Below are 25,750 nucleotides of genomic sequence, written 5' to 3' on the forward strand. Positions count from 1 at the left end.
GTGACGGGGAATGCTAGCTGTTATCCATGTGCACTCGAAAGCAATAGTCATTGGGTCGTATAGAATTTGAGTATTGCTGAAGGAAGGCATTTTGTCAAAGCTTTCACAAGAATACCAATGTCAGGGGAAACAGCTGGATGAGAAGAGGGTGCTGATTGGCTGACATGTGGACTCTGATTGGCAGAGGCATTGACGTGGAGAATGCATCAGTGGACGGTGACTGACAATTAACTGCCAAGCATTGTTTGAAATTCAAACCAGGCAGCTTGACTCTGATTGGTCAAGGCATTGCCCTGTGGAATGAACCAGCAAATTACTATTTATTTTGTTTCAGCTAAACATTCAGCCCATCGAGTCTGCACCAGCTCTTTTGAGGAGCAATCCCATTAAACACACCCCTCCTCTTTCCCCATACCCTTTTTGTCCATTTTCCCTTTGAAGTTACCATTGAATCGGTATCCATGTTCCTATCAGACAGTGCATATCCTAACCAATCATTGCGCCAAAAAGGTTTTCCTTCTTTCACCTCTCATTCTTTTGTCAATCACCACAAATCTCTGGTTATTGATCGTTCATCCATTGAACAGAAAGTCTTTCTTTATTTACTCTATTTAAATTACAAAGAAAGAAATACTTAGAACTCATTATCAACCTTGATATATGAGGCCCCATTTTGCTTAGGTTTCACCAGCAAAACCAATATTTTGGAGCAGATTCTGACCTAAAGCCAGGTAGTGCAAATGGCTAGCATTGTGGCTTCACAGCTCCAGGGTCCCAGGTTCGATTCCCCGCTGGGCCACTGTCTGTGTGGGTCTGCACGTTCTCCCCATGTCTGAGTGGGTTTCCTCCGGGTGCTCCGGTTTCCTCCCACAGTCCAAAGATGTGCAAGTTAGGTGGATTGGCCATGCTAAATTGCCCTTAGTGACCAAAAAGGTTAGGAGGGGTTATTGGGTTAGGGGGATAGGGTGGAAGTGAGAGCTTAAGTGGGTCGGTGCAGACTTGATGGGCCGAATGGCCTCCTTCTGCGCTGTATGTTTCATGTTCTATGTAAAGGAATATTTTGTATTTGTGACAGGATAGATACTGAAGACATCCTTGCTTCAAAAATAATTATACGCCACGATTCAGAGATCTTCAGTACCATGGCTACAGCACAAGACGATAGTAAAGGTTAAATATTACAATCAGCACAGCAAAAAGGTTATTGAAAGTGGTATTTATGAGGAATCCAATTAGTAATCAACAACTTGAGAATTTATTTGTCACCTTTGCGGTAAAGCATCCCAAGGTGCCTCATAGGAGAGTTATGAAATAAAATTTGAGACTGAGCCACATGAAGCGATAGGAGGTCCTTTGGCCAAAAGCTTGGTCAATGAGGTAGTTTTTTGGGGCGTATTCGAAAGGTGGAGAGAGAAGTGGAGCGGTTTCGGGAAAGAATTCCAGAGCCGGGATCCCAAGCAGCTGGTGGCATGGCTGCCGATGATGGAGCGATGGAAACTGGGGATGCACAAGAGGCCAGGTTGGTAGGAGGGAAAATGTAGGGAGGAGCAAGGCCATGACACGATTTGAAGACAAAGATGGCAATTTTAAAATCGAGGCATTGCCGGAGCGGGAGCCATCATAGGTCAATAAGTGAAAGTTGGCATAGTCCCCGAGGACTATAGAACATAGAACAGTACAGCACAGAACAGGCCCTTCGGCCCTCGATGTTGTGCCGAGCAATGATCACCCTACTCAAACCCACGTATCCACCCTATACCCGTAACCCAACAACCCCCCCTTAACCTTACTTTTTAGGACACTACGGGCAATCTAGCATGGCCAATCCACCTAACCCGCACATCTTTGGCTGTGGGAGGAAACCGGAGCACCCGGAGGAAACCCACGCACACACGGGGAGGACGTGCAGACTCTGCACAGACAGTGACCCAGCCGGGAATCGAACCTGGGACCCTGGAGCTGTGAAGCATTTATGCTAACCACCATGCTACCGCGCTGCCCCTAAGATTATGATTGGTGGAGTTGCAGATAGCGAGGAGGACTGTCAGAGAATACAACAAAATATAGATAGATTGGTGAGTTGGGCAGAGAAATGGCAGATGGAGTTCAATCCAGGCAAATGCGAGGTGATGCTTTCTGGAAGATCAAATTCAAGAGCAGACTATATGGTCAATGGAAGGGTCCTGGGGAAAATTGATGTACAGAGAGATCTGGGAGTTCAGGTCCATTGTACCCTGAAGGTGGCAATGCAGGTTGATAGAGTGGTCAAGAAGGCATACAGCATGCTTGCCTTCATCGGACGGGGTATTGAGTACAAGAGTTGGCAGGTCATGTTACAGTTGTATAGGACTTTGGTTAGGCCACATTTGGAATACTGCGTGCAGTTCTGGTCGCCACATTACCAGAAGGATGTGGATGCTTTGGAGAGGGTACAGAGGAGGTTCACCAGGATGTTGCCTGGTATAGAGGGTGCTAGCTATGAAGAAAGGTTGAGTAGATTAGGATTGTTTTCGTTGGAAAGACGGAGGTTGAGGGGAGACCTGATTGAGGTATACAAAATTATGAGAGGTATGGACAGGGTGTGTAGCAACAAGCTTTTTCCAAGAGTGGGGGTGTCAGTTACAAGTGGTCACGATTTCAAGGTGAGAGAGGGAAAGTTTAAGGGAGATGTGCGTGGAAAGTTTTTTACGCAGAGGGTGGTGGGTGCCTGGAACGCTTTGCCAGCGGAGGTGGTAGAGGCGGGCACGATAGCATCATTTAAGATACATATAGACAGATATATGAACGGGCGGCAACAAAGGGAAGTAGACCTTGGAAAATAGGAGACAGGTTTAGATAAAGGATCTGGATCGGCGCAGGCTGGGAGGGCCGAAGGGCCTGTTCCTGTGCTGTAATTTTCTTTGTTCTTTGTTCTTTGACAATAGGCAGCTTTCCCTTTTTGTTCGAGAGAGCTGACAATTCACAACAAAAGTGTGGCGGAATGATACAAACATCAAACCAGTCCTTCCCAGATAACTCATGGGCTTCGTAACCAAGTGTCCAACCGTTATCTTACAGTCTGCAATGAAAAATGAATGAATTTGGCAAGAGAGATCCAATAATTGAGATACCAACTGAGCAATATAACTGATGATGTGTGAGCGATTTACCTTCCAATGGTTTGGGCAGGAAATGAGATGCCGGTTTGGTTTTCTTCACACGATTTCCCTTCATGATTTGGCCATCCTTGTTGAAACCCAGGTACCAAGCTCTACCAGATTCCTGCTGTCTGTAGAGCATTGATGAATAGATCACATAGTAGTTTTCATATACTGATTCCTTGAACTTGCATTCGGGTGTAAAAAGTTCCTGTGGAGCAACAACATCAGTGGTTTTAACCAAGTCTTTGAGTTGGGCAGCAAACCACCATCCTCAAAAAAGACATTCTTATCTTAGAAACATATAACGGTTGCAAGTCAGATGGAGGCCATGCAGCCTGTCATGTCTGTGTTAGCTCTCTATCAGATCAACGCAGCTAGTCCCACTTCCCCTTCTCTCTGGCACCCTGTAATCTTCTTCTCTGCATGTCTTTATCCATTCCCTCTTGATAACCTCTATTGAACCTGCCTCCACCACACTCTTAGGCAGCACATTCCAGATCCTAACCACACACTGCCTAAAGAACATTTTTTCTTCCTGCTTGATTCTTCTGGTAATCACTATCAATCTTTGTTCTCTGGTTCTTGCCAATGGAAACAGTTTCTCCCTATCTACCATGACCAGGTCCCTTATGGTTTGGAATAACTTATCCAATTTCCTCTCTACCTTCTCATCTTTAAGGTAACAATCTGATCTATCCAGGTCACCAAAGTAAGCCATCACTGGAATCATTCTTGCAAATGTTTATATACGCTCTTCCCAAAGCCTGTCTCATCCCTCCTAAAGTGCGGAGTCCAGAATTGGACACAATACTCCAGTTGAAGCCAAACCTGTGTTTCAGAAAGGTTCATCATAACTTGCTTTCTTTTGTACTCCATGCCTTAAAGCCCAGATGCCTTTATCTCGCATCCTCCGCTTTGCTGCTACTGGCAAAATTCAGTAGCTGCCAAACTTCTGTTTTTCCATCTTGTCAGCAAAGCATTCCTTCTCCTCCTCACCGAGTTGCGATGAAGACTCGACACAATTTTTTTTTTTACTGATCTCATTCTTCCCCAGGACATCGCCAACGTGAGATTTCTCACCTTCCCTTGCTCGAGCAAGTGTCACGTCTTTTTGAATTTCAGGTTTGGTGCCAATTACCACTTCGGCGCCCAATGGAACTGTGTCTCAGTGGGCGGCACTCTAACCCTGAGTCACAAGGCTTGCTGCACTACAGAGTCTTTGAGCATAACATGTAGGCTAGTACTGTGAAAGACCTTTCATAGCCTCAGGTCGTCAAAAAGCAAAAAACCAATGCAATACGTTTGAAGTGTAGTCACTGTTGCAATGTAGGAAATATGGCATCCAATTTGCACACAGCAAACTCCCACATGCAGCAAGGCCTTCATGCTCAGATAGCTAGTTTTAGTGATGTTAGTTAGTGATGTTAGTTAGTGATGTTTGTTAAGTGATGAATACTGGCCAGGACACCGGGGTTAGCTACTCTGCCATTCTTCGAATTAGCACAGGAGGATGTTTACTCCCAGCTGCGAGAGCTGCCGGGGCCTCAGTTTAACATCTAACTGAAAGACGGTACCTCAGACAGTGTGGCACCCTCTCAGTACTGCACTGCGAGTGCCAGCATAGATTTTGCGCTCAAGCCTCCAGAGTGGGTCTTGAACCCATGGGTGTCGTTCTGAGTACTACCAACTGATAGACTGTTACAAAGTGGTTTGAAATGTCCTGCGATCAGGAAAGGCGCTACAGAAATGCATGTCTTGCATTCTCTGAAGTTGAGTATACAGAAGCAGTCTATTCAACCCATTGCGTTGTTACCAGATGTTGCCAGGGCAAATAGGCATCGCATTTTATTCCTTTGCACAACATCCACAACAGAAGTCTTTACCTCTTTAATTTAAATGAGTTCACACTGACATTAAGACAGAAATATGTAACAGAAACAGATTTAACATTCATACACTAATGTCACCAATAATAAATGCTAAGACTTATAGCAGTGACACCTTGGTCCACAATAATTGTCATTGGAAACCCATTTCATTTCCCTTCTCCCCATTGTTCTCCCCATTGTTCTCTCCATATGCATTGATTTATCTGCCCAGCCCCCCCCCCCCCCCCCCCCCAGCAGCATAACGTGAGCAGCTCATCCACAATTTGCATTAAAAGATAATAGCTTTATCTTCTAATTGCAGTTTGTGCTCAGGACACCTTTTGCATACTTATTAAGAATCCTCGCCACAATGGGCAACCTCATTGGTTTCATTGTGCGTTTGTTGAACAGCTGACCTGAGGGTCTTTGACTAAACACTCGACTAAAATCTGAGCGTTGTGCAGAAGAATGGTCTCAAATGATGAGGTGTCTATTATACAAAAGCTTTGCCCCGGACGGCAATGTTTTATTTGGCATTCACGTTATCTATAACAGAAAAGGATCCGTTGTGTGGAATCGCTGCCAATCATCACGTCCACTTTTCTCATTATGAAAATTGAATGCAGTACGTGCCTGGCTGAGTGCATGATTTAGATTACCTGCTTAATGTACACCTTCATCAAACCTGGGAGCTGAACAAAACATTCCATATTAAACTCTGATGATCTCGATTAACTTATAACAAGTGAGGTGTGGAATAAATTAATCAGCGCGTTTACTCCATGGATTTGTTTATTGTCATGTGTACCGAGGTACAGTGCAAAGTATTTTTCTGCCTCAAAGGTAATTTCCTGGTGACGGTACTAAGATTCGCCTGCATTGGCAGAATCCTCTGCTCTCGAGTCTACATTCAGCGGCAGGTACGGAAGCGGCAGTGATTCCTGTTGAGGGGTGCACCAAGGGAAGATTCCCTTTAGTTTGATTTATATAATGTAATACATTCTGTCATTTATTTCTCATCCTTATTTAGTCAAGCTCATATCAAAGCTCCAAAACCTAGGACTTGGCTCCCCACTCTGCAACGGGATCCTTGATTTTCTGACCAACAGACCACAATCAGTAAGAATGAACACCAACACCTCCTCAACAATAGTCCTCAATACCAGTGCCCCGCATGGCTGCGTACTTAGCCCCCTACTCTACTCCCTGTACACACACGACTGCGTGGCAAAACTTGGTTCCAACTCCATGTAAAAGTTTGCTGACGATACGACCATAGTGGGCCGGATCTCGAATAACGATGAGTCAGAATACAGGAGGGAGATAGAGAACCTAGTGGAGTGGTGTAACAACAACAATCTCTCCCTCAATGCCAGCAAAACTAAAGAGCTGGTCATCGACTTCAGGAAGCAAAGTACTGTACACATCCCTGTCAGCATCAACGGGGCCGAGGTAGAGATGGTGAGCAGTTTCAAATTCCTAGGGGTGCACATCACCAAAAATCTGTCCTGGTCCACTCACGTCGATGCTATCACCAAGAAAGCACAACAGCGCCTATACTTCCTCAGGAAACTAAGGAAATTCGGCATGTCCACATTAACCCTTACCAACTTTTACAGATGCACTATAGAAAGCATCCTATCGGGCTGCATCACAGCCTGGTATGGCAACTGCTCGGCTCAGGACCACAAGGAGCTTCAGAGAGTCGTGAATACCGCTCAGTCCATCACACGACCCTGCCTCCCATCCATGGACTCCATCTACACCTCCCGCTGCCGGGGGAAAGCAGGCAGCATAATCAAGGATCCCTCCCACCCGGCTTACTCACTTTTCCAACTTCTTCCATCGGGCAGGAGATTCAGAAGTCTGAGAACACGCACGAACAGACTCATAAACAGCTTCTTCCCCACTGTCACCAGACTCCTAAATGACCCTCTTATTGACTGACCTCATTAACACAATGATGGAACCATCAATTCACCAGACACGTGTTTCCGATATGAATCTAGACTTACTTCAGAGCTAGCCTGTTACCCGTTGATGAACTCTTAGTGAACTCAGGCTGACTCTGGACAAGGGTATTTATACATCTGCACTAGAGGGAGGAGTTGTGGGCAGAGCCAAGGGTGGAGCCCAGTACAAGTTCCTGAGTACTCCCAGAGCTACTCCCCCTAGTGGTAGGATAGCGCTACTGCGCTTACAAAGACAGTGTGAATTATCATATATATCTATATATTACATTCACCACATTACACAACACCCTGTATACTTCACCTGATGCCAATGCTTATGTAGTTACATTGTATATCTTGTGTTGCCCTATTATGTATTTTCTTGAATTTTGTTTAATTCCCTTTTCTCCCCATGTACTGAATGATCTGTTGAGCTGCTTGCAGAAAAATACTTTTCACTGTACCTCGGTACACGTGACAATAAACAAATCCAATCCAATCTTTTCTCATTCACTCCGAGGATGTGGGTGTCGCTGGCTACAGCAGCGTTTGTTGCCCATCCCTAATTGCTCTTCAGAAGGTGGTGGTGACCTGTCTTCTTCAATCACTCCAGTCCATCATAGTGCCTTGATACAACGGAGTGGCTTGCTCGGCCACTTCCGAGGGCAGTCAAGATCCAAACACATTGCTGTGGGCCGGGAGTCACGAACAAGCCTGAGCTATTAGCCGGATACGAAAGATCACATGGCAATTTCGAAGAAGAGAAAGGGAGATGGGGTAAGGATGGAAGGTTTCCTTCCCTGACTAATGGCCTTCAAGGAAGGAAATCTGCTGTCCTTACCGTGTCTGGCCTACATGTGACTCCAGACCCGCACGGCGATACGATTGATTCTTAACTGCCCCCCACTGAAATGGCCGAGTGAGCCACTCAGCTCAAGGGCAATTAGGGATGGGCAGCAAATGCTGGCCTAGTCAGCGGCGCCCACATCCCAAGATCGAATAAAAGGACATTAGTAAACTAGATAGGTTTGCGTAGCGAGAGGTAGGGAGGGAGCGAGGCCATGGAGGGATTTGTAAACAAGGGTGAGAATTTGAAAGTGAAGGCATCGCTCAACAGGGAATCAAAGTAGGTCAACAATTTGAGTTCTCCGCGCTCCTCCAATTCTGGCCTCTTGGGCGTTTTCAACTTCGAGACACTCGCTAAAACCTCTCTCATTAAGGAAGCTATGGGTCACCTGTTCTGATATCTCTTCATGGGGCTCAATGTTGAATGTTGGCTGTCAACGCTCCTGTAAAGCACCTTGGGGTGTTTACAACAACAACTTGCATTCATACAGCGCCTTTATTGGAGCAAAAGATCCCAATGTGCTTCACAGGAATGTTTATCAGATCATATTTGGCACTGAGCCCCATAAGGAGACATTCGGACAGGTGACTAAAGCACTGGTGAAAAGGTACAATTCGAATACAGGGTCTTTCTGGAATCCTTATTTCAACTATTAAATTGGCAGTGAAATTTGGAGTTTCCAAAATGAAATCAGGATCCAACAGGGAATAAGAGAGAAACTGAGAAAAACAACAGCTTCATAGCAAGAATGGAGAATGAGCCAATAATGTGCCAGAATAGGAATTAAAGGAATAATTGATTAGTCACATATTAATGAGAGAGGAATGCAACAACAACAGATGTGAAGTTATTGGGTATCTCACAGATTAAATTTAGGTTAGTTACGGTTTGCTAAAAGAAAGAACAAAGTACTTTTCACAGTTAATGTGACCACTTAGACAGGAGGGTTTGATATTTTAGAATCCTTTGGTAAATAAGAAAGACTTGGAATTTCTGTAGTGTCTTTCAAAAACCCAAGACACCACGGAACGCTTTACAGCTACTGTTGATGTGTAGTTCCAGTTGTAACATGGGAAAGAGAGCAGACAAGTGTGCACAGCAAGCTGCCATGAACAACAATGCAGTAATGTCCAGATAATCTAGTCTTTTTTTTACTAATGGTGCTGGAGGGCTAGATACTGGCCAGGAGGCCAAGGGGAACAACCTTTCTCTTCTTCAAAATAGTGCCGGGTGAGCTTGTGTGTCCACCTGAGAATGGTCTTGGCTTGACATCTCAAATGGCAGGCAGCACAGCCAACTAGAGCAGCACTACCTCAGTACTGGCCTGGAGTATGTTTCCAAGTCTCTGGAGAGGGACTTGCATCTACTGAATCAGAGAGGAGTGTGTTGTCAGTGAGCTGTGACTGACACCTGAAGATATCATTTGATAAGCAGATCATCAGTGTTACTTAATGCCAGCAGCGCGCTGACTATGCCTTCCTGAATAATAATTCCGTTTCTGCATATCTGGACCCTCTAACTCCTTCAACCCTGTATGTGACTAGACTTAACGCTTCTGTCTTGCTAACTATGTAGTTTATAAATCGCGTATAAACTGTGATAACCCAGATAATGGTGGCTGTTCAATCAACCAGACTTTCAAATGATGGGCCGGGGAGGTTTAAACTATGAGAACAGGCAATTTCTCTGATCAAAGATTAGGTAATCGAAACGCTTTCTTTCATCCAGAGCATGGTGCGTTTAAAATGCAAATAAAGCCAGTGAGGTGTCAGACTCTGAGTAATTCTCTGTAAATTATAGTGCTGTATTTTAAGAGGATCCACTTTACGTGCCGCGGTAGCAAGCAAAATTGTGTTTTCGCCTCAGGGAGTGAGTCTGTGTTATTGCCAGGGGCACAATTCACTTTGAAAATGACTAATATTTAATTTAATCAAAGTTGCAGGTTGGAGTGTGAGTCCAGAGACATGAGGGCACACCCCAGGGCACTACAGAGGGAGTCCAGCACTGTCACAGAGTCATAGAGTTTTACAGCACAGAAAGAGGCCATTTGGCCCATCGAGTCCACGCCGGCCACCAAGGACCTATCTATTGTATTCCCATTTTTCCAGCACTCGGTCTGTCACCCTGTATGCAATGATGGGGACGCCATCTTTCTCATTAGACAAACTGAGGATCCCATCTGACCTGGGTCAATATGTCAAAGGGCAGGGGAAATCCCACTTGGACTATAGCTATCCCTCAGCCAACATTCTTAAAAATAGTCGCGCAAGAGTGCAAATCTTGAATCTTGTTGAAAAGAGAGACATAGTCCTAGAATCATAGAATCCCTACAGTGCAGAAGGAGGACATTCGGCCCATCAAATCTGCACCAACCCTTTGAAAGACCACCCTACCCAGGTCCAATCCCATGCCTTATTCCTGCAACTCCAGCCTAAGGGGCAATTTAGCATGACCAATCGAAGTAATCTTCACATCTTTGGACTGTGAGAGGAAACCGGAGCACCCGAAGGAAACCCATGCAGACACAGGAGAACGTGCAAACTCCACACAGTCACCCAAGGCCGGAATCAAACCCAGGTCCCTGGTACGGTGAGGCAGCAGTGCTAACTACTGTATAAAACCCAGGTCCCTGGCGTGGCGAGGCAGCAGTGCTAACCACTGTGCCACCGTGCCACTTTTCATCTAGTACCCAGCTGGTGAAAGACAGGAATGTCAAATTTCAAGCAGTCACAACAATTTACCCTGTAGGATGCTGATTGGTTGAGACATTGCCATAGAAAAAGCAATGGCGGACGACAGGCTCCATAATTACCCGGGTAATTCAAAAAAGGTGCAAGGTTTGAACATATTTGGGGCAGCAGGGTAGCATGGTGGTTAGCATAAATGCTTCACAGCTCCAGGGTCCCTGGTTTGATTCCCCGCTGGGTCACTGTCTGTGCGGAGTTTGCACGTTCTCCCTATGTCTGCGTGGGTTTCCTCCGGGTGCTCCGGTTTCCTCCCACAGTCCAAAGATGTGCGGGTTAGGTGGATTGGCCATGCTAAATTGCCCGTAGTGTCCTAATAAAAGTAAGGTTAAGGGGGGGGTTGTTGGGTTACGGGTATAGGGTGCATACGTGAGTTTGAGTGGGGTGATCATGGCTCGGCACAACATTGAGGGCCGAGGGGCCTGTTCTGTGCTGTACTGTTCTATTCTATTCTATATTCTTTTGGTTTGCAGGGTTTGGTTCACTGAGTATGAATGTATGTTTCTTCCAGCAAGTGTAAATGAGCCTCGCATATAATCGGCTGGTTGCCTTCAGGTGGTTATTTGTGTAGCTATTGGTGCACTCAGGATTGTTCAGCAAGTGCTGCCCAATCACAGATTCACATCTAACAGCAGACATTTTGTCTTGGGTTTTGCAAGTGCGGACTGGTTGAGGATGATCTGTCCTCTGCCTGTTTGGCGACCTTGTGGCTGTCCTTACGAGTGCAAAGTGAGAAGCTTCGGAAACACCAGTATACAGATTATTCTTAAACTTGTGTTTTGACGTGATTGTCCCATTCCCCCTTGAGGCAGAATGAACAGTTCTTAAACAAAGCTTTGCAAGACATATATCTGTGAATCACAAAACTGAAAGACATTTGGTACATTGATTGAAATTGTTGCTTTGGGTAATCAAAGTTCCACTCTATTCCCACACATGCCTGACTGGCACCCTGCGTTCTGCCCTCTGTACACTTCAGATCGTCCATGATTTATGAGCCACCTTCTTGAACTGCTGCAGTGGAGTTAAGGATTATATCAGAATGGTGGGCCAAATGGCCGACAACAGCTCTTACATCCTCTGGTGCAGAAACACCCACAGTGCTGGTAGGGAGGGTCGGCATGGTGGTGCAGTATTTAGCACTGCTGCCTCACAATGCCGAGGACCAGGGTTCGATCCCGGCCCCGGGAACATAAGAACTAGGAGCAGGAGTAGGCCATCTGGCCCCTCGAGCCTGCTCCGCCATTCAATGAGATTATGGCTGATCTTTTGTGGACTCAGCTCCACTTTCCGGCCCGAACACCATAACCCTTAGTCCCTTTATTCTTCAAAAAACTATCTTTTTTCCTTAAAAACATTTAATGACGGAGCCTCAACTGCTTCACTGGGCAAGGAATTCCATAGATTCACAACCCTTTGGGTGAAGAAGTTCCTTCTAAACTCAGTCCTAAATCTACTTCCCCTTATTTTGAGGCTATGCCCTCTAGTTCTGCTTTCACACACCAGTGGAAACAACCTGCCCGCATCTATCCTATCTATTCCCTTCATAATTTTAAATGTTTCTATAAGATCCCCCCTCATCCTTCTAAATTCCAACAAGTACAGTCCCAGTCTACTCAACCTCTCCTCGTAATCCAACCCTTTTAGCTCTGGGATTAACCTAGTAAATCTCTTCTGCACACCCTCCAGTGCCAGTACGTCCTTTCTCAAGTAAGGAGACCAAAACTGAACACAATACTCCAGGTGTGGCCTCACTAACACCTTATACAATTGCAACATAACCTCCCTAGTCTTAAACTCCATCCCTCTAGCAATGAAGGACAAAATTCCATTCGCCTTCTGAATCACCTGTTGCACCTGTAAACCAACTTTCTGTGACTCATGCACTAGCACACCCAGGTCTCTCTGCACAGCGGCACACTTTAATATTTTATCATTTAAATAATAATCCCTGTGTTCTCCCCGTGTCTGCGTGGGTCTCACCCCCACAACCCAAAGATGCGCAGGGTATGTGGATTGGCCGTGATAGATTGCCCCTTATTGGTAAAAAAATAACTGGCTACACTCAATTTTTAAAAAAGTGCTGGATGATGTTGCAGGATTTTGACCCAATGACAGCAAAGGAACGGGAATATCATTCCAAGTCAAATGGTGAATGCCTTTCCTTTGTTAATGGGATGTGGGTGTTACTGGCTAGGACAGCATTCAATACCCATCTCTAATTACCTTTGGAGATATTGGTGTTCCCGTGCATCTGCTGCCCTTGTCCTTCTAGATGGCAGAGGTCATGGGTGTGGATGGTGATGTTGAAGGAACCTTGCTGAGTTACTGCAGTGCACCTTGTCGATGGTACACACGGCTGCCACTGAATGTCAGTGGTGGAGGGAGTGACTGTTTAAGGTGGTGGATGGGGATGCTTTCAAATTTCCAATTTTGAAGAGTGCAGGGTTCCATAAAGGTAACAGATGCCAGGATTACAATATCGTCTGTCTCTCCCAGTCGCCAGTCTTAGGCTTTGTTTTCCCCCTGAGGTATTTGATGCCATTCTTAACTCCTTCGGCACGTGTGCATTGTGAGCATTGCACAGAGGGACAAGCATTTAACTGTGTACATACACCACATGCCTGTTAATGGAGCAAGAATTTTGCTAATAAAAGAGGCAGCATTTGGCGACAGGTGTTGGAAAGATTCATAAGTTCAGTCGATGGTGCATTGCATCTCTGGAATGTCAATATCTCGAAACCTTCCATCTGGTTTACTCAGCTGCCCCAATCCTTAACATCAGTAATCTCAGACCAGGAATAAACAGAACAAAATCCTATTGAAGTGAAGTCACTGCTGTAATGTCGAAAATGCAGCAGCCAGTTTGTGCACAGCAAGCTCCCACAAACAGCGTTACAATATTGAGCCAATCACCTGTTTTCTGAGCCAATCACCTGCTCTGATTAGGCCCGTTACTGCCTTCTGGGCTCAACATTGAGTTCAACAACTTGAGACAGTAAACTTCCCCCTCCAACTTTACTCCCCCCCCCCCCCCCCCCCCCCCCCCCCGCCCCCCCAACCACACACTTCTCTTTCTATAATTTGTTCTTCAGCTCCCTGGCCTGCCCCAACACAATCCAACTCCTCCCCCCCCCCTTGGCCACATGTTGCTTACCGCTCAGTTGCTCCCATTAACACATCCTGCCATCTCACGTATCGCCACCATTACCGCACCCCATTGTCTTACGTCCATGGCGAATTTGTCAAAATCTGCTTTGTTCCGAACCTACCTCTGGTCTTCTATCCTGCCCCACCTCCACCGCCCCTTTTCCACCGATATAATTCCGCACATTTCTACCTCGCTTCAGTCCTGTAGAAGGGTCATTTAGACCTGAAACGTTAACTCTGTTTCTCTCTCCACGGACGCTGCCGGACCTGCTGAGTTTATCCAGCATTCTCTGTTTTCTTTTCAGATTCCCAGCATCTGCAGTGGACTCCACAGAATCCCTACAGTGCAGAAGGAGGCCATTTGGCCCATTGAGTTTCCACTGACCCTCTGAAAGAGCATCCTACCTAAGCCCATTCCACCGCCCTATCCCTGTAACCCCATTTTTGGACACTGGGGAGCACTTTATCACGGCCAATCCACCTAACCGGCACATCTTTGGACTGTGGGAGGAAACCGGAGCACCCGGAGGAAACCCACGCAGATACGGGGAGAACGTGCAAACTCCGCACAGTCACCAAAGGCCAGAATCGAACCTGGGGCCCTGGTGCAGTGGGGCAGCAGTGCTAACCACTGTGCCATCATGCCGCCCTTTTTTGCTTTTATTCTGGTGTTGTTGGCTGAGGAATAAGTAGTTCTAGATTCTCCCACAAGAGGAAACATCCTCTCCATATGCACCCTGTTAGGACCCCTTAGGATCTCACATTTTCAATCAGGTCATCTCTTACTCTTTCAAACTCCAGCGGATACAAGTCCAGCCTCTCAAAACGCTCCTCATCCGTCAATCCGCCCATTCCTGGTATTAGTCTGGATGCTTCCAATGCATTTGCATCTTTCCTTAAATAAGGAGACCAGTACCATACTCCAGATGTGGACTCACCAATGGTGCGTATTACTGAAGCAAAATCTCCCAACCTTTTGTGTTTAATTCATCTTACAATAAAACCTTTTGGGTTTTCTTGGGCGGGATTCTCCCCTACCCGGCGGGGCGGGGGGTCCTGGCGGGATGGAGTGGCGCGAACCACTCCGGCGTCGGGCCACCCCAAAGGTGTGGAAGTCTCCGCACCTTTAGGGGCCAAGTCCTAACCTTAAGGGGCTAGGCCCGCGCTGGAATGGTTGGCCCCGACTGTCGTTTTCAACTGGCGAAAATGAGTATGAGATGTGAATGGAGCTTTGCACGAATGAGCATTCATATAAGTTAATAAGTTCATAAGATATAGGAGCAGAATTAGGTCATTCACCCCTTCGGGTCTGCTCCGCCATTCAATCATGGCTGATATGCTCCTCATCTGCTACCTACACTATTACAGACCAAGAGATGGATTGTGAAATCAGCCAGAGCATCTCCTCCCTAGAACACATGACCTAGGAGCCGGAGTCAGCAATTTACCCTCCCGAGCTTAACACGCTCTATGTGATCGTGGCTGATCCCACCCTGCCCTCAACTCCACCATCCTGCCCGTTCTCCATAACCCTTCAACCCATTACCAATTACAAATCTGTCCAACGCCTGCTTAAATTTACTCACTGTCCCAGCATCCACCGCACTCTGGGGTAGCGAATTCCACAGATCCACAACCCTTTGGGAGAAGTAGTTTCTCCTCAAATCTGTTTTAAATTTTCCATCTGTTATTCTAAGATTCTGACCTCTCATTTTGGAATGACCCATAAGAGAAAGCATCAGCTCCACGTCTACTGTATCCGTACCTTTTAGCATCTTGTGTACCTCGAGTAGATCTCTCCTCATTCTTCTAAACTCTCGAGAGTACAGGCCTAAATTGTGCAATCTCTTATTATACGACAAGCCCCTCATCTCTGGAATCAATCTAGTGAACCTCCTCTGAACTGCCTCCAATGCCACTACATTTGTCCTCAAATAAGGGGACATGACCTGTCAATAGCTCATTTAAACAGGACATGACAAAATGGCCAATGTGGACTGCAACTATTGCAGGGAGGAAATGGTGCATGTCTGAAATGCATATTGGAAAATGGCATTTCCTTAGCCTCCTGTTCACAGTCCCTTCCTTTTTTTAAATAAATTTAGAGTACCCAATTCATTTTTTCCAATTAAGGGGCAATTTAGCGTGGCCAATCCACCTAGCCTGCACATCTTTTGGGTTGTGGGGGTGAAACCCACGCAGACACGGGGAGAATGTGCAAACTCCACACGGACAGTGACCCAGAGCCGGGATCGAACCTGGGACCTCGGCGCCGTGAGGCAGCAGGGCTAACCCACTGCGCCACCGTGCTGCCCCCACAGTCCCTTCCTGATGCCGCTCTGTGATGTGCATCAGGGGAAGACACAGTGGAATTTTTACCCTTATTCTAAAGCACAAAATTACCAACTGCTAACATTTATAATGTCTGCAGGTGAAACGCACTCGCATACATAATAGAATCTAACAACACAGGAGGCCATTTGGGCCATCATTTCTGTACTGTCCCTTCGAAAAGTGTTATCTAATGAATCCCAATTGCCCCGACTCTTTTTGCCAGGAGCCCGACAATCACATATCCAAACCCCTTTGTGAAAATTACCATCAGATTCAACTTCTGACTCTCATACACGTTTATGTCAACTTGAGGGGAAATGACAATAACACCCGTACTGCAACAGTACCTCTCATATTTCAACATTAAAGTGGTGAGGGATGTAGGTGCGATGCTGTGTAGTCCACTGATATTGTGACTGCAGTTATTTTAAAAATAAATTACATTTCAGTTGTTTTCTCTCCTTGTCTTTCTTCCCTCCAGTGAAATGTATCACTTCCTGGCTGTGAAGCACTCTGCGGAGTGCCGGAGCAGCATTGCTAACAGACAGCCAGGAGGTGTATGAGAGAAACCCAGGGTGATTCATCCTCCTATTTTCACTCCTTCCTGGTGAGGAAGTAACTTAATTTCCCTGTGAGCTTCCACTAGAGGCTCCCGGCAGTGATCTGCAAGCACGTAGGACAGGAAAATCCTGAAGGCATTCTCAACTGCGGTAAATGTCATCATTGCATTAACTTCCAGACGCTGCAATCTTCTTGTGACCTTCAGGCAGGGAGGCTTTTCCGACAGAATTCCGAAGCATTGGTGGAATTTTACCCTTATCCTCAGTTATGCACAGATGACAACTTGTTTTTTTTTGCTGTCTGCATTCTTCCATTCACACGCCACCTACAAAGATCATTTTACACATCCCGTCGCCTATTGTGTGTCGGGGTTTGGACCTGCTAAGTCAAATTCTGCTCTGTTTCAAGGGGTCGTTTAAAGACGATATTCTGAGGATGTCAGCCTTTGATTCTGTTTGTTGCTTTAGTGAAAGATTAGATCCAACTGTCCAAATCATGACTAAAAGTGACATCGCGAATATTACTCTAGGCATGTTCCCCAATCAAAGGGCTGCATTAACTATTCATACTGTGCAACACAAGCGCCTTTCTGCCTTTAGCACTTTAAGTACTTTAAGGCTTTCATTTTTGGTCAGAATGTTTAACCAATTTGACGTGGATGCTGCGTTTGGACATTTTGCCTCCCACCCCTGGTTAATTATGTCAGTGGTAGGAATTTGAGGCGGTGGCTTGGGGAGAGGGGGGGGGGGGTGTTTCCCAGAGTGTTCTGGAGCAAATATTTACTCCCCAACCAACATCAGCAAAGCCGATGGTCTGGTCATTTTCTTGTTGCAGTTTGTGGGATCTTGCTGTGCGCAAATCGGCAGCTGTGGCTGCTGCACTGCACAAGTGATCACACACTGGAAAAGCAATTCATTGGCTGCAGAGCACTTTCGGGTGAATGAAGCTTTCAAAGGTCTGCCCTTTTATTTCCATCAGAGAGAAGTTCAGTCATGAAGAGAGGCTGCAGAAGCTGGGGTTGTTTTACAGGAGGGATGTGATTGCACTGGCGAGGGTGCAGAGGAGATTCACCAGGATGCTGCCTGGGTTGGAGGGTCGGAGCTATGAGGGAAGATTGGATAGGCTGGGGCTGTTTACCTTGGAGCAGCGAAGGTTGAGAGGGGACCAGTTAGAGGTGTAGAAGACAATGAGGGGCATAGATAGGGTGGATAGGAAGGCACTTTTGCCAATGGTAGAGGGGTCAATAGCCAGGGGGCATAGATTTAAGGTAAGAGATAGAAGGCTACGAGGGGAGTTGAGGAGAAACCTATTCACCCACAAGGTGGTGGGAGCTGGAACTTACTGAAAGAGTGGCTGCGTCAGAAACTCTCGTAACATTTAAGAAGTATTTCGATATTTAGGGATTTAGATAGAGGTGGCACGGTGGCATAGTGGGTTAGCACTGCTGCCTCACAGCGCCAGAGACCGGGTTCAATTCCGGCTTTGGGTGACTGTGTGGAGTCTGCACTTTCTCCCCATGTCTCCGTGGGTTTCTTCCCACAATCCAAAGATGTGCAGTTGAGGTGGATTGGCCGTGTTGAATTTCCCCTCAGTGCCCAAAGATGTGTCGGTTCGGTAGGGTTGCTGGGATAGGGCTGGGACGTGGGCCTAGTTAGGGTGCTCTTTCAGAGGGTTGGTGCAGACCTGATGGGCTGAATGGCCTCCTTCAGCATTGTAGAAGTTCTATGATTCTATATTCATTTGCACTACCATTCTCCTCCAGGGCGATGGGTCAAGTGCTGGAAAATTGGATTAGTGTAGTCAGATCTTTGTTGAGCGACATGGAAACGATGGGCAGAATGGCCTCCTTCTGTCCTGTCAATCTCTATAATCTTCTAAACTCCAAACAGTCTGGATTAGAGAGAGGTAACAGCCTCCTCCTGTTGCTAAGTATTTGACTCTCCCATTCTATTTATGTCTATTTGATCACAGCAAGGTTGATGCACTCTGCCTGCCCAAGGGGGCAATCACAGAAATGCCCAGGCAACATAAAGGGGGCAGAAACCCAGTTTTGTGTCTGACTGTCACTTTTTTCCTGCACTTCAGGTTAAAGTATCCGAGTTACCGGATAGGCTCAGAGAGCTAGGACTCGATTTAGGATTGACCAGACTGAGGTGAATACAACAAAGGGAATGGATTGCATTCTGGTGGACAGATTGTTCCAGTTAAATAGGTTAGCGGGGGACTAGAGCCACAGTTTACAAATTGCCAAGGCCCCGTCCAGGTTAGATGTCAGGTGTTGGGTTCTTTCCCCAGTGTACTGTGTATCTCTGAAACAGGCTGCCATTCGTGAGGCGGATGCTGATTCACTGAATTCTTTTAAGTGAGAGCTGCACTTGATTCTGCCTGTGGCAGAGATCATCTCTTACAAAAAAGTTTTTAAGTGCTTGAATGGGGAACAGGTTGGGGAAATCGAGGAATTCCTCCCCTCTTTGCCATCGGAGTGCTCGAGGCAGATATTCTATATCTAAATAAGGGAAGCTGGATAAACATAGGAAGGGGACTGGAATAGAAGGACATGCTGATAGGGTGAGATCATCGATCCCTACAGTGCAGAAGGAGGCCATTCGGCCCATCGAGTCTGCACCAGCCCTCCAAAAGAGCACTGTACTCAGGCCCACTTCCCCACCCTGTGCCTGTAACCACACCTCATTATTGTTCACTAAGGGGCAAATTTAACATGGCCAATCCACCTAACTTGCACATCTTTGGATTGCGGGTAAACCGGAGCCTCCGGGGGAAACCCACTCTCACACGGGGAGAACGTGTAAACTCCACACAGACAGTGACCCGAGGCCGGAATTGAACCCCACCCTGCCCCCCCACGGGATGTAGTACACAGCCTGTTTCTATGCTGTAATTAAGATGGAAATTGGACTGGGTTCTTGACTGGTTTCCTGCTTACCCTAGAGGTCACATGGTGCACAGGTGGGGTACAGAATCTGTGTTCTGATACACAAAGTGTCACGATTCTGTGGGAGCGACCGAGTGTGGAGCAAACTCTTTCCCTGTCAAACCGACGTGTGCTCTCCAGGCACCCCCCCCAGACGTAACCCAGGCTTATTAACACATGAATTTTTTTTTGTTCTAAAACAGCAGCAGTATCAAACGCTTGGCAGTGAAGAGTGAAATACACGTCGCACCCCAACCCATTAATCTTCTGGGCACCTGATTAATGGAAATCAGAGTTTCATTACCACCGCAGCTTGCTCACTGTGTATTACAATATTTCCATGTGCAGTTATTAACGAAGGAGAAGGAATCACTGCTACAGGCAGCACAAAGAGACTTGTGCGCCTTTCCACTTCCCAGTATGTTTGCTGTACTGGATTGAGGCATCGGATGCTTCAGGCAACCTGTTTTTGTTGGCAAGAGAAAGAGTTCTAGCCAATAGTTACAAAGCAGCAGCTGCCTCAAGCATCAAAACATCATCAGACTAAAGAAACCCAGGAGAGGGTTTTCAAGTTTAATTTACTCAGCTGTTTCAGTTTTATACTGAAGGCCTCAAAAGGGAGCGAGCGTTTAAAAGGTGCTTATGTTAAAATTGAGCACGAAAGACATGTTCACTTTCAGATCTGTAGCCCAACAATTTGTCATAATATGCCTTGACAGAACTAGGGCACCAATTTAAAGCTTTATTGACTTGCTGGAAGTCTGAGGAGGAGGGGAGAGTCCTGGGAAAGCATTAGGGTAACAATGATGATGCTCCAAAGGCCGAGAATTAAATCCCTTACAAATCTCAACGGCAGAAAAAATATATATCAGCCCACAGCACTTGGAAAATGTGAGAGGTCACAAATCATAGAGTCACGCAATGCGCAGAAAGAGGCCACTTGGCCCATCATCTCTGCACCAGCCCACAAACAAGTCACCCAGCCTCAACCAACTTTCCAGTGTTTAGAATGTGGCCCTGTCGGTGATGGGACTTGAGGTGTATATCAAGACACCTTTTCAATGGATTAAGCATTCCTGCCTGCACTCCTCTTTCAGACAGTGAGTTCCAGCCCCACACAACCCTCTGGGTGAAGATAATTTCCCTCCTCTCTCCCCTCCTCCTCACCCTGTCCCCCAGCCACTGACCTCTCTGTTAAAGGAAATCGGCCCTTCCCGCCCATTCTATCCAAGCCCCTTACTATTTCGCTCTTGCAGTCCGACCTCCCCTCAGCCTCCTTTGCTCCTAGACCATCAGCCCGAAGCCTATTCAATCTTTCCTCATTGCTGCAACTTTGCAATCCAGATAACGTCCTGGTCAATCCTCTCTGAATCCAGTTCACATTCTTTCTGTAATGAGCTGAAGAACACAACGCTCAAGTTGTGGCCTAACTCGTGCTTTAAACATTGTCCCACCACAACCGCCCCACCCTTATATCCCTCAGCTAATAAATGAAATTACTCCATATGCCTCTTAACCACCTTATCAACTTGTCCAGCTGTCTTCAGGGATCGGTGGACATTTACTCCAAGGCCCCTCACTTCCTCTACACCTCTCAGTAACTTCCCATGATGTGGGGATGCCGGCGTTGGACTGGGGTGAGCACAGTAAGAAGTCTGACAACACCAGGTTAAAGTCCAACAGGTTTGTTTCAAACACTAGCTTTCGGAGCACTGCTCCTTTCTCAGGTGAATGCTTCGGAGCAGTGCTCCGAAAGCTAGTGTTTGTAATAAACCTGTTGGACTTTAACCTGGTGTTGTAAGACTTCTTACTATCTTGCCATTGATTGTGAATTCCTCTGCCTTCTTTGACCCTCCCAACTGCATCGCCTCACACTTCTCTGGGGCGAAGTCCATTTGCCACTTTCCTGCCCACATGACCCGTCCATCGATATCTTCCTGTAGTCTGCATCCCCCTCGTTAGCCAAAGGTGTGTGGTCAATGACTGTGTTATCTGCAAGCTTCCTGATCATGCCCCTTACTTTTCTGTGAATCATGAATATGCACCACAAAGAGGAGGGGATCGAGTACTGAGCCCTGCGGAATCCCACTGCAAGCAGCCTTCTACTCACAAAGACACCTGTTAGCAGTCACTCTCTGATTCCTGCCCCTCAGCCAATCTTGTATCAGCTTGCTACGTTCTTCTGGATCCCATGAGCTTTCAGTTTTTTAGCCAGCCTTCCATGTGGTACTTGGTCAAAAGCTTTGCTAAAATCCATGAAGACCACATCAACTGCACTACCTTCATCAATCCTTCTTGTCACTTAGAATCATACAATTTCTACAGCACAGAAGGAAGGCCATTCGGCCCATTGGTTCTGCACCGAGCCTCTCTCCCCCCAAAAGAGCACCCTATCCAGGCCCAATCCACCACCCTTTCCCTGTAACCCCACTGAACCAATGAACAGGAAGGGGCAATTTAGCATTGGCCAACCTACCTAAGCTGCACACCTGGAAAAATTCAATCAAATCAGTCAGACAGCGGCGGCACGGTGGCGCAGTGGGTTAGCCCTGCTGCCTTGCGACGCCGAAAACCCAGGTTCGATCCCGGCCCCGGGTCACTGTCCATGTTGCCCCTTAATTGGAAAACAAATTGGGTACACTAAATTTACATTAAAACTAATTAGTCAGACACGACCTTCCCTGAACAAATCCAGGCTGACTGTCCTTTCTAAATGACAGTTTACCTTGTCCCTCAGAATCGATTGCAATGATTTGCCCACGACCGAGGTTAGATAGACTGGCCTGTAATTATTCGATCTATCCCTCACTCCCTTTTCAAACAAAGGTTCAATGTTAGCAGATCCTCTTAATTTTACTGCATTGTTAAAGTATCTTTGGCTTCTCCTTGATTTTACTTGCCAATATTCTTTCCTGCCATCTCTTTGCTTTACTATTTCCCTTTTTGACTTTGCCCCTCCTCTTCCTAATACTCCTCTTGGCTTTCTGTAGTATTGAGTTCACGGTGTCTGACATAAGCTGACATTATCTTACTCTGTAAGCTACTTGACGTCTAAGGAACTGTAGATTTGGCTGTCCCACCCTTTTTCTTTGTGGGAACATGTTTACTCTGAACCCCTTGAATCTCCCCTTTAGAATGCACCCCCCCACCCCTCCCCCCCTCCCCACAGCTCTGACAGATTTGCCTTCAAACAGCTCTTTCGCTAAATCTCTCCTTGGCAAAGTAAAATCGGGATTGCCCAATGTAGAACTCTAACTCCTCTCCTATCTTTGTCCTTTTCCATAATTATGCCAAAACTAACTGAATTATGATCACTATTACCAAAATGCTCCCCCACTTTCACTCCTTTCACCTGCCCATATTCATTTGCTGAAAGTAAATCCAGAACCGTGCCCTCTCTGCGTGGATTTGATACTTACTGGCCATAAAGGTTCTCCTGAATGCACCTTGAAAATTCTGCTCCCTCATTTACGTTCACAGTAGAACCATGCGAAGTTAATATTGAGGCGGTGGTGAAAATCCCCGTCTTGTACTGCCCTGTTGTTTTTGCACTTATCAAAGATTTTCCCACATATTTGCTCTTCTATTTTCCTCTATTTGGGGTCCACAGTGCACTCCCAGTAGTGCGATTGCCCCTTGTTGTTCCTTCGCTCATTTGATGATCCTTCTGACCACATCATCCATCCTCCCAGCTGTAATTGTTCCTTTGACCATAATCAACACCCCCCCTCCCCGCCTTTTTTCATCCCCCTCTCTACCTCATCTGACAACTCTGCAACCAGGAACATTGAGCAGCCATTCCTGTCCCTTCTTAAGCTATGTTTCTGGAATGGCTGTGATATCACATTGCCAGTGTCGGTGCCCTCACCGTTCCTGCGTTATCCGCTACGCTCCTTGCATTGAAGCAGCCACCCTTTGAGGGCTGCAAAGCTCTCCTTTCAAAAATTCCAACCTGTGTTTCCTCTGCCTCGCACACGCACTCACCAATTTCCTGTCTTCCATTTTCATTTCCGATTTTATCCCAACTGAACCGACCGTCAGGTCCCCATATGAGGTAGAAAATAGTCATCAAGAAATCCAATTGGGAATTCAGATGAACTTTCTTTATCCGGAGAGTGGTGAGAATGTGGAACGTGTCCCCACAGGGAGTGGTTGAGGTGAGCAGTATCGATTCGTTTAAGGGGAAGCTGGATAAATACATGAGGGAGAGAGTGATTGAAGGATTTGGGGGGGGGGAAGATTAGTTTTTTCAGCCAGAAGGTGTGGGGGTCTGCAACTGTCTGAAAGGGCAGTGAGGGCAGGAACCCCCAACTCATTGACAATGGGCGGGATTCTCTCAGCCCCGGTCCTGGCCGGAGAATCCCCGCGACCAGCACGAATCGCGCTACGCCGCACCGATGCCGGCACGCGATTCTCTGCGGAGCGCAGAATTGGCACCATTGGCGCCGGCGTGGTTGGCACAGCGCCGGTCGGGGTCCGCTCTACGCCACCCCCACCATCGCCCCCCCCCCCCCCCCGCTGATTTTCAGCCCATTTTGTGTCGCGCGGCCGTCGTGAAAAACCCGATTCCCGCCGGTGCCGTCCACCCCTGCTCTCAGCCGGCGGGAACTCGGCGTGGAAGGGTCGGGGGGGGGGCGGCCTGTGTGGGGGGAGGGTGGGTCCGACCTCGGGGGGGGGGGGGGGTGGGGGACTCCGATATGGCCTGGCCCGCGATCGGGGCCCACTGATCGGTAGGCAGGCCTCTCTGGCTGGGGGCCTCCTTTCTTCCCCGCCAGCCCCTGTAGCCCTGCGCCCTGTCGCGTCGAAGGAAGCTACTGGCGCGGGTGCCACTGCGCATGTGTGTAGCCTTTAGTGTTGGGTGAGGTTACTGGGTTACGGGGATAGGATGGAGGTGTGGGTTTGGGTAGGGTGCTCTTTCCAAGAGCCGGTGCAGACACGATGGGCCGAATGGCCTCCTTCTGCACTGTAAATTCCATGATAGATCAGCAGCGCAGAAACAGGCCATTCAGCCCAAATGTACCGTGCTGGTATTTATGCTCCAGATGAGAGTCCTCCCACCCCTATTAATCTCACCCTAACACCTTATTTTTTTATTTCTTCCTCCCTCAAGTGTTTCACTGGATTCCCCTTCAATGTATCAACACCATTCACATCAACCACTCGCTGTAGGAGTGAGTGCCACATTCTCCCCACTTCCTAAAGGAGCGAGTCCCACATTCTCCTTACTCTCTGTGGGAGCAAGTCCCACATTCTCCCCACTCCCTATGGGAGCGAGTCCCACATTCTCCTCACTCTCTGTGGGAGCAAGTCCCACATTCTCCCCACTCTCTATGGGGGCGAGTCCCACATTTTCCTCACTCTCTATGGGGGCAAGTCCCACATTCTCCCCACTCTCTGTGGGAGCGAGTCCCACATTCTCCCCACTCCCTGTGGGAGCGAGTCCCACACTCTCCCCACTCCCTGTGGGAGCGAGTTCCACATTCTCCCCACTCCCTGTGGGAGTGAGTCCCACATTCTCCCCACTCTCTATGGGAGTGAGTCCCACATTCTCCCCACTCCCCTGTGGGAGCGAGCGCCACATTCTCCCCACTCTCTATGGGAGCGAGTCCCACATTCTCCCCACTCTTTATGGGGCGAGTCCCACACTCTCCCCACTCCCTATGGGAGCGAGTTCCACATTCTCCCCACTCCCTGTGGGAGTGAGTCCCACATTCTCCCCACTCTCTATGGGAGTGAGTGCCACATTCTCCCCACTCTCTGTGGGAGCGAGTCCCACATTCTCCCCACTCCCTGTGGGAGCGAGTCCCACATTCTCCCCACTCCCCTGTGGGAGCGAGCCCCACATTCTCCCCACTCTCTATGGGAGCGAGTCCCACATTCTCCCTACTCTCTATGGGGGCGAGTCCCACATTCTCCCCACTCTCTGTGGGAGCGAGACCCACATTCTCCCCACTCCCCTGTGGGAGCGAGCCCCACATTCTCCCCACTCCCTGTGGGAGCAAGTCCCACATTCTCCCCACTCCCTGTGGGAGCGAGTCCCCCATTCTCTCCACTCCCTGTGGGAGCGAATCCCACATTCTCCCCACTCTCTGTGGGAGCGAGTCCCACATTCTCCCCACTCCCTGTGGGAACGAGTCCCACATTCTCCCCACTCCCTGTGGGAGCGAGTCCCACATTCTCCCCACTCCCCTGTGGGAGCGAGTCCCACATTCTCCCCACTCC

The 25,750-nt window shown here is 47.6% G+C and overlaps 1 protein-coding gene across 3 annotated transcripts in view; it reads right to left on the reverse strand.

Annotated features, from left to right (window-relative positions):
- Nucleotides 1-25,750, reverse strand: part of fgf14 (fibroblast growth factor 14) — a 584,869-nt gene that overhangs the window by 7,724 nt on the left and 551,395 nt on the right. For all 3 annotated transcript variants that reach the window (XM_038818137.1, XM_038818136.1, XM_038818138.1), the window contains exon 4: nt 3,150-3,348. In XM_038818137.1, the coding sequence (XP_038674065.1) occupies nt 3,150-3,348 (199 nt within the window). The remainder of the gene's footprint in view (nt 1-3,149; nt 3,349-25,750) is intronic.

This window comes from Scyliorhinus canicula, chromosome 14, assembly GCF_902713615.1.
Source record: "Scyliorhinus canicula chromosome 14, sScyCan1.1, whole genome shotgun sequence".
In the NCBI taxonomy this organism is placed as follows: Eukaryota; Metazoa; Chordata; class Chondrichthyes; order Carcharhiniformes; family Scyliorhinidae; genus Scyliorhinus; species Scyliorhinus canicula.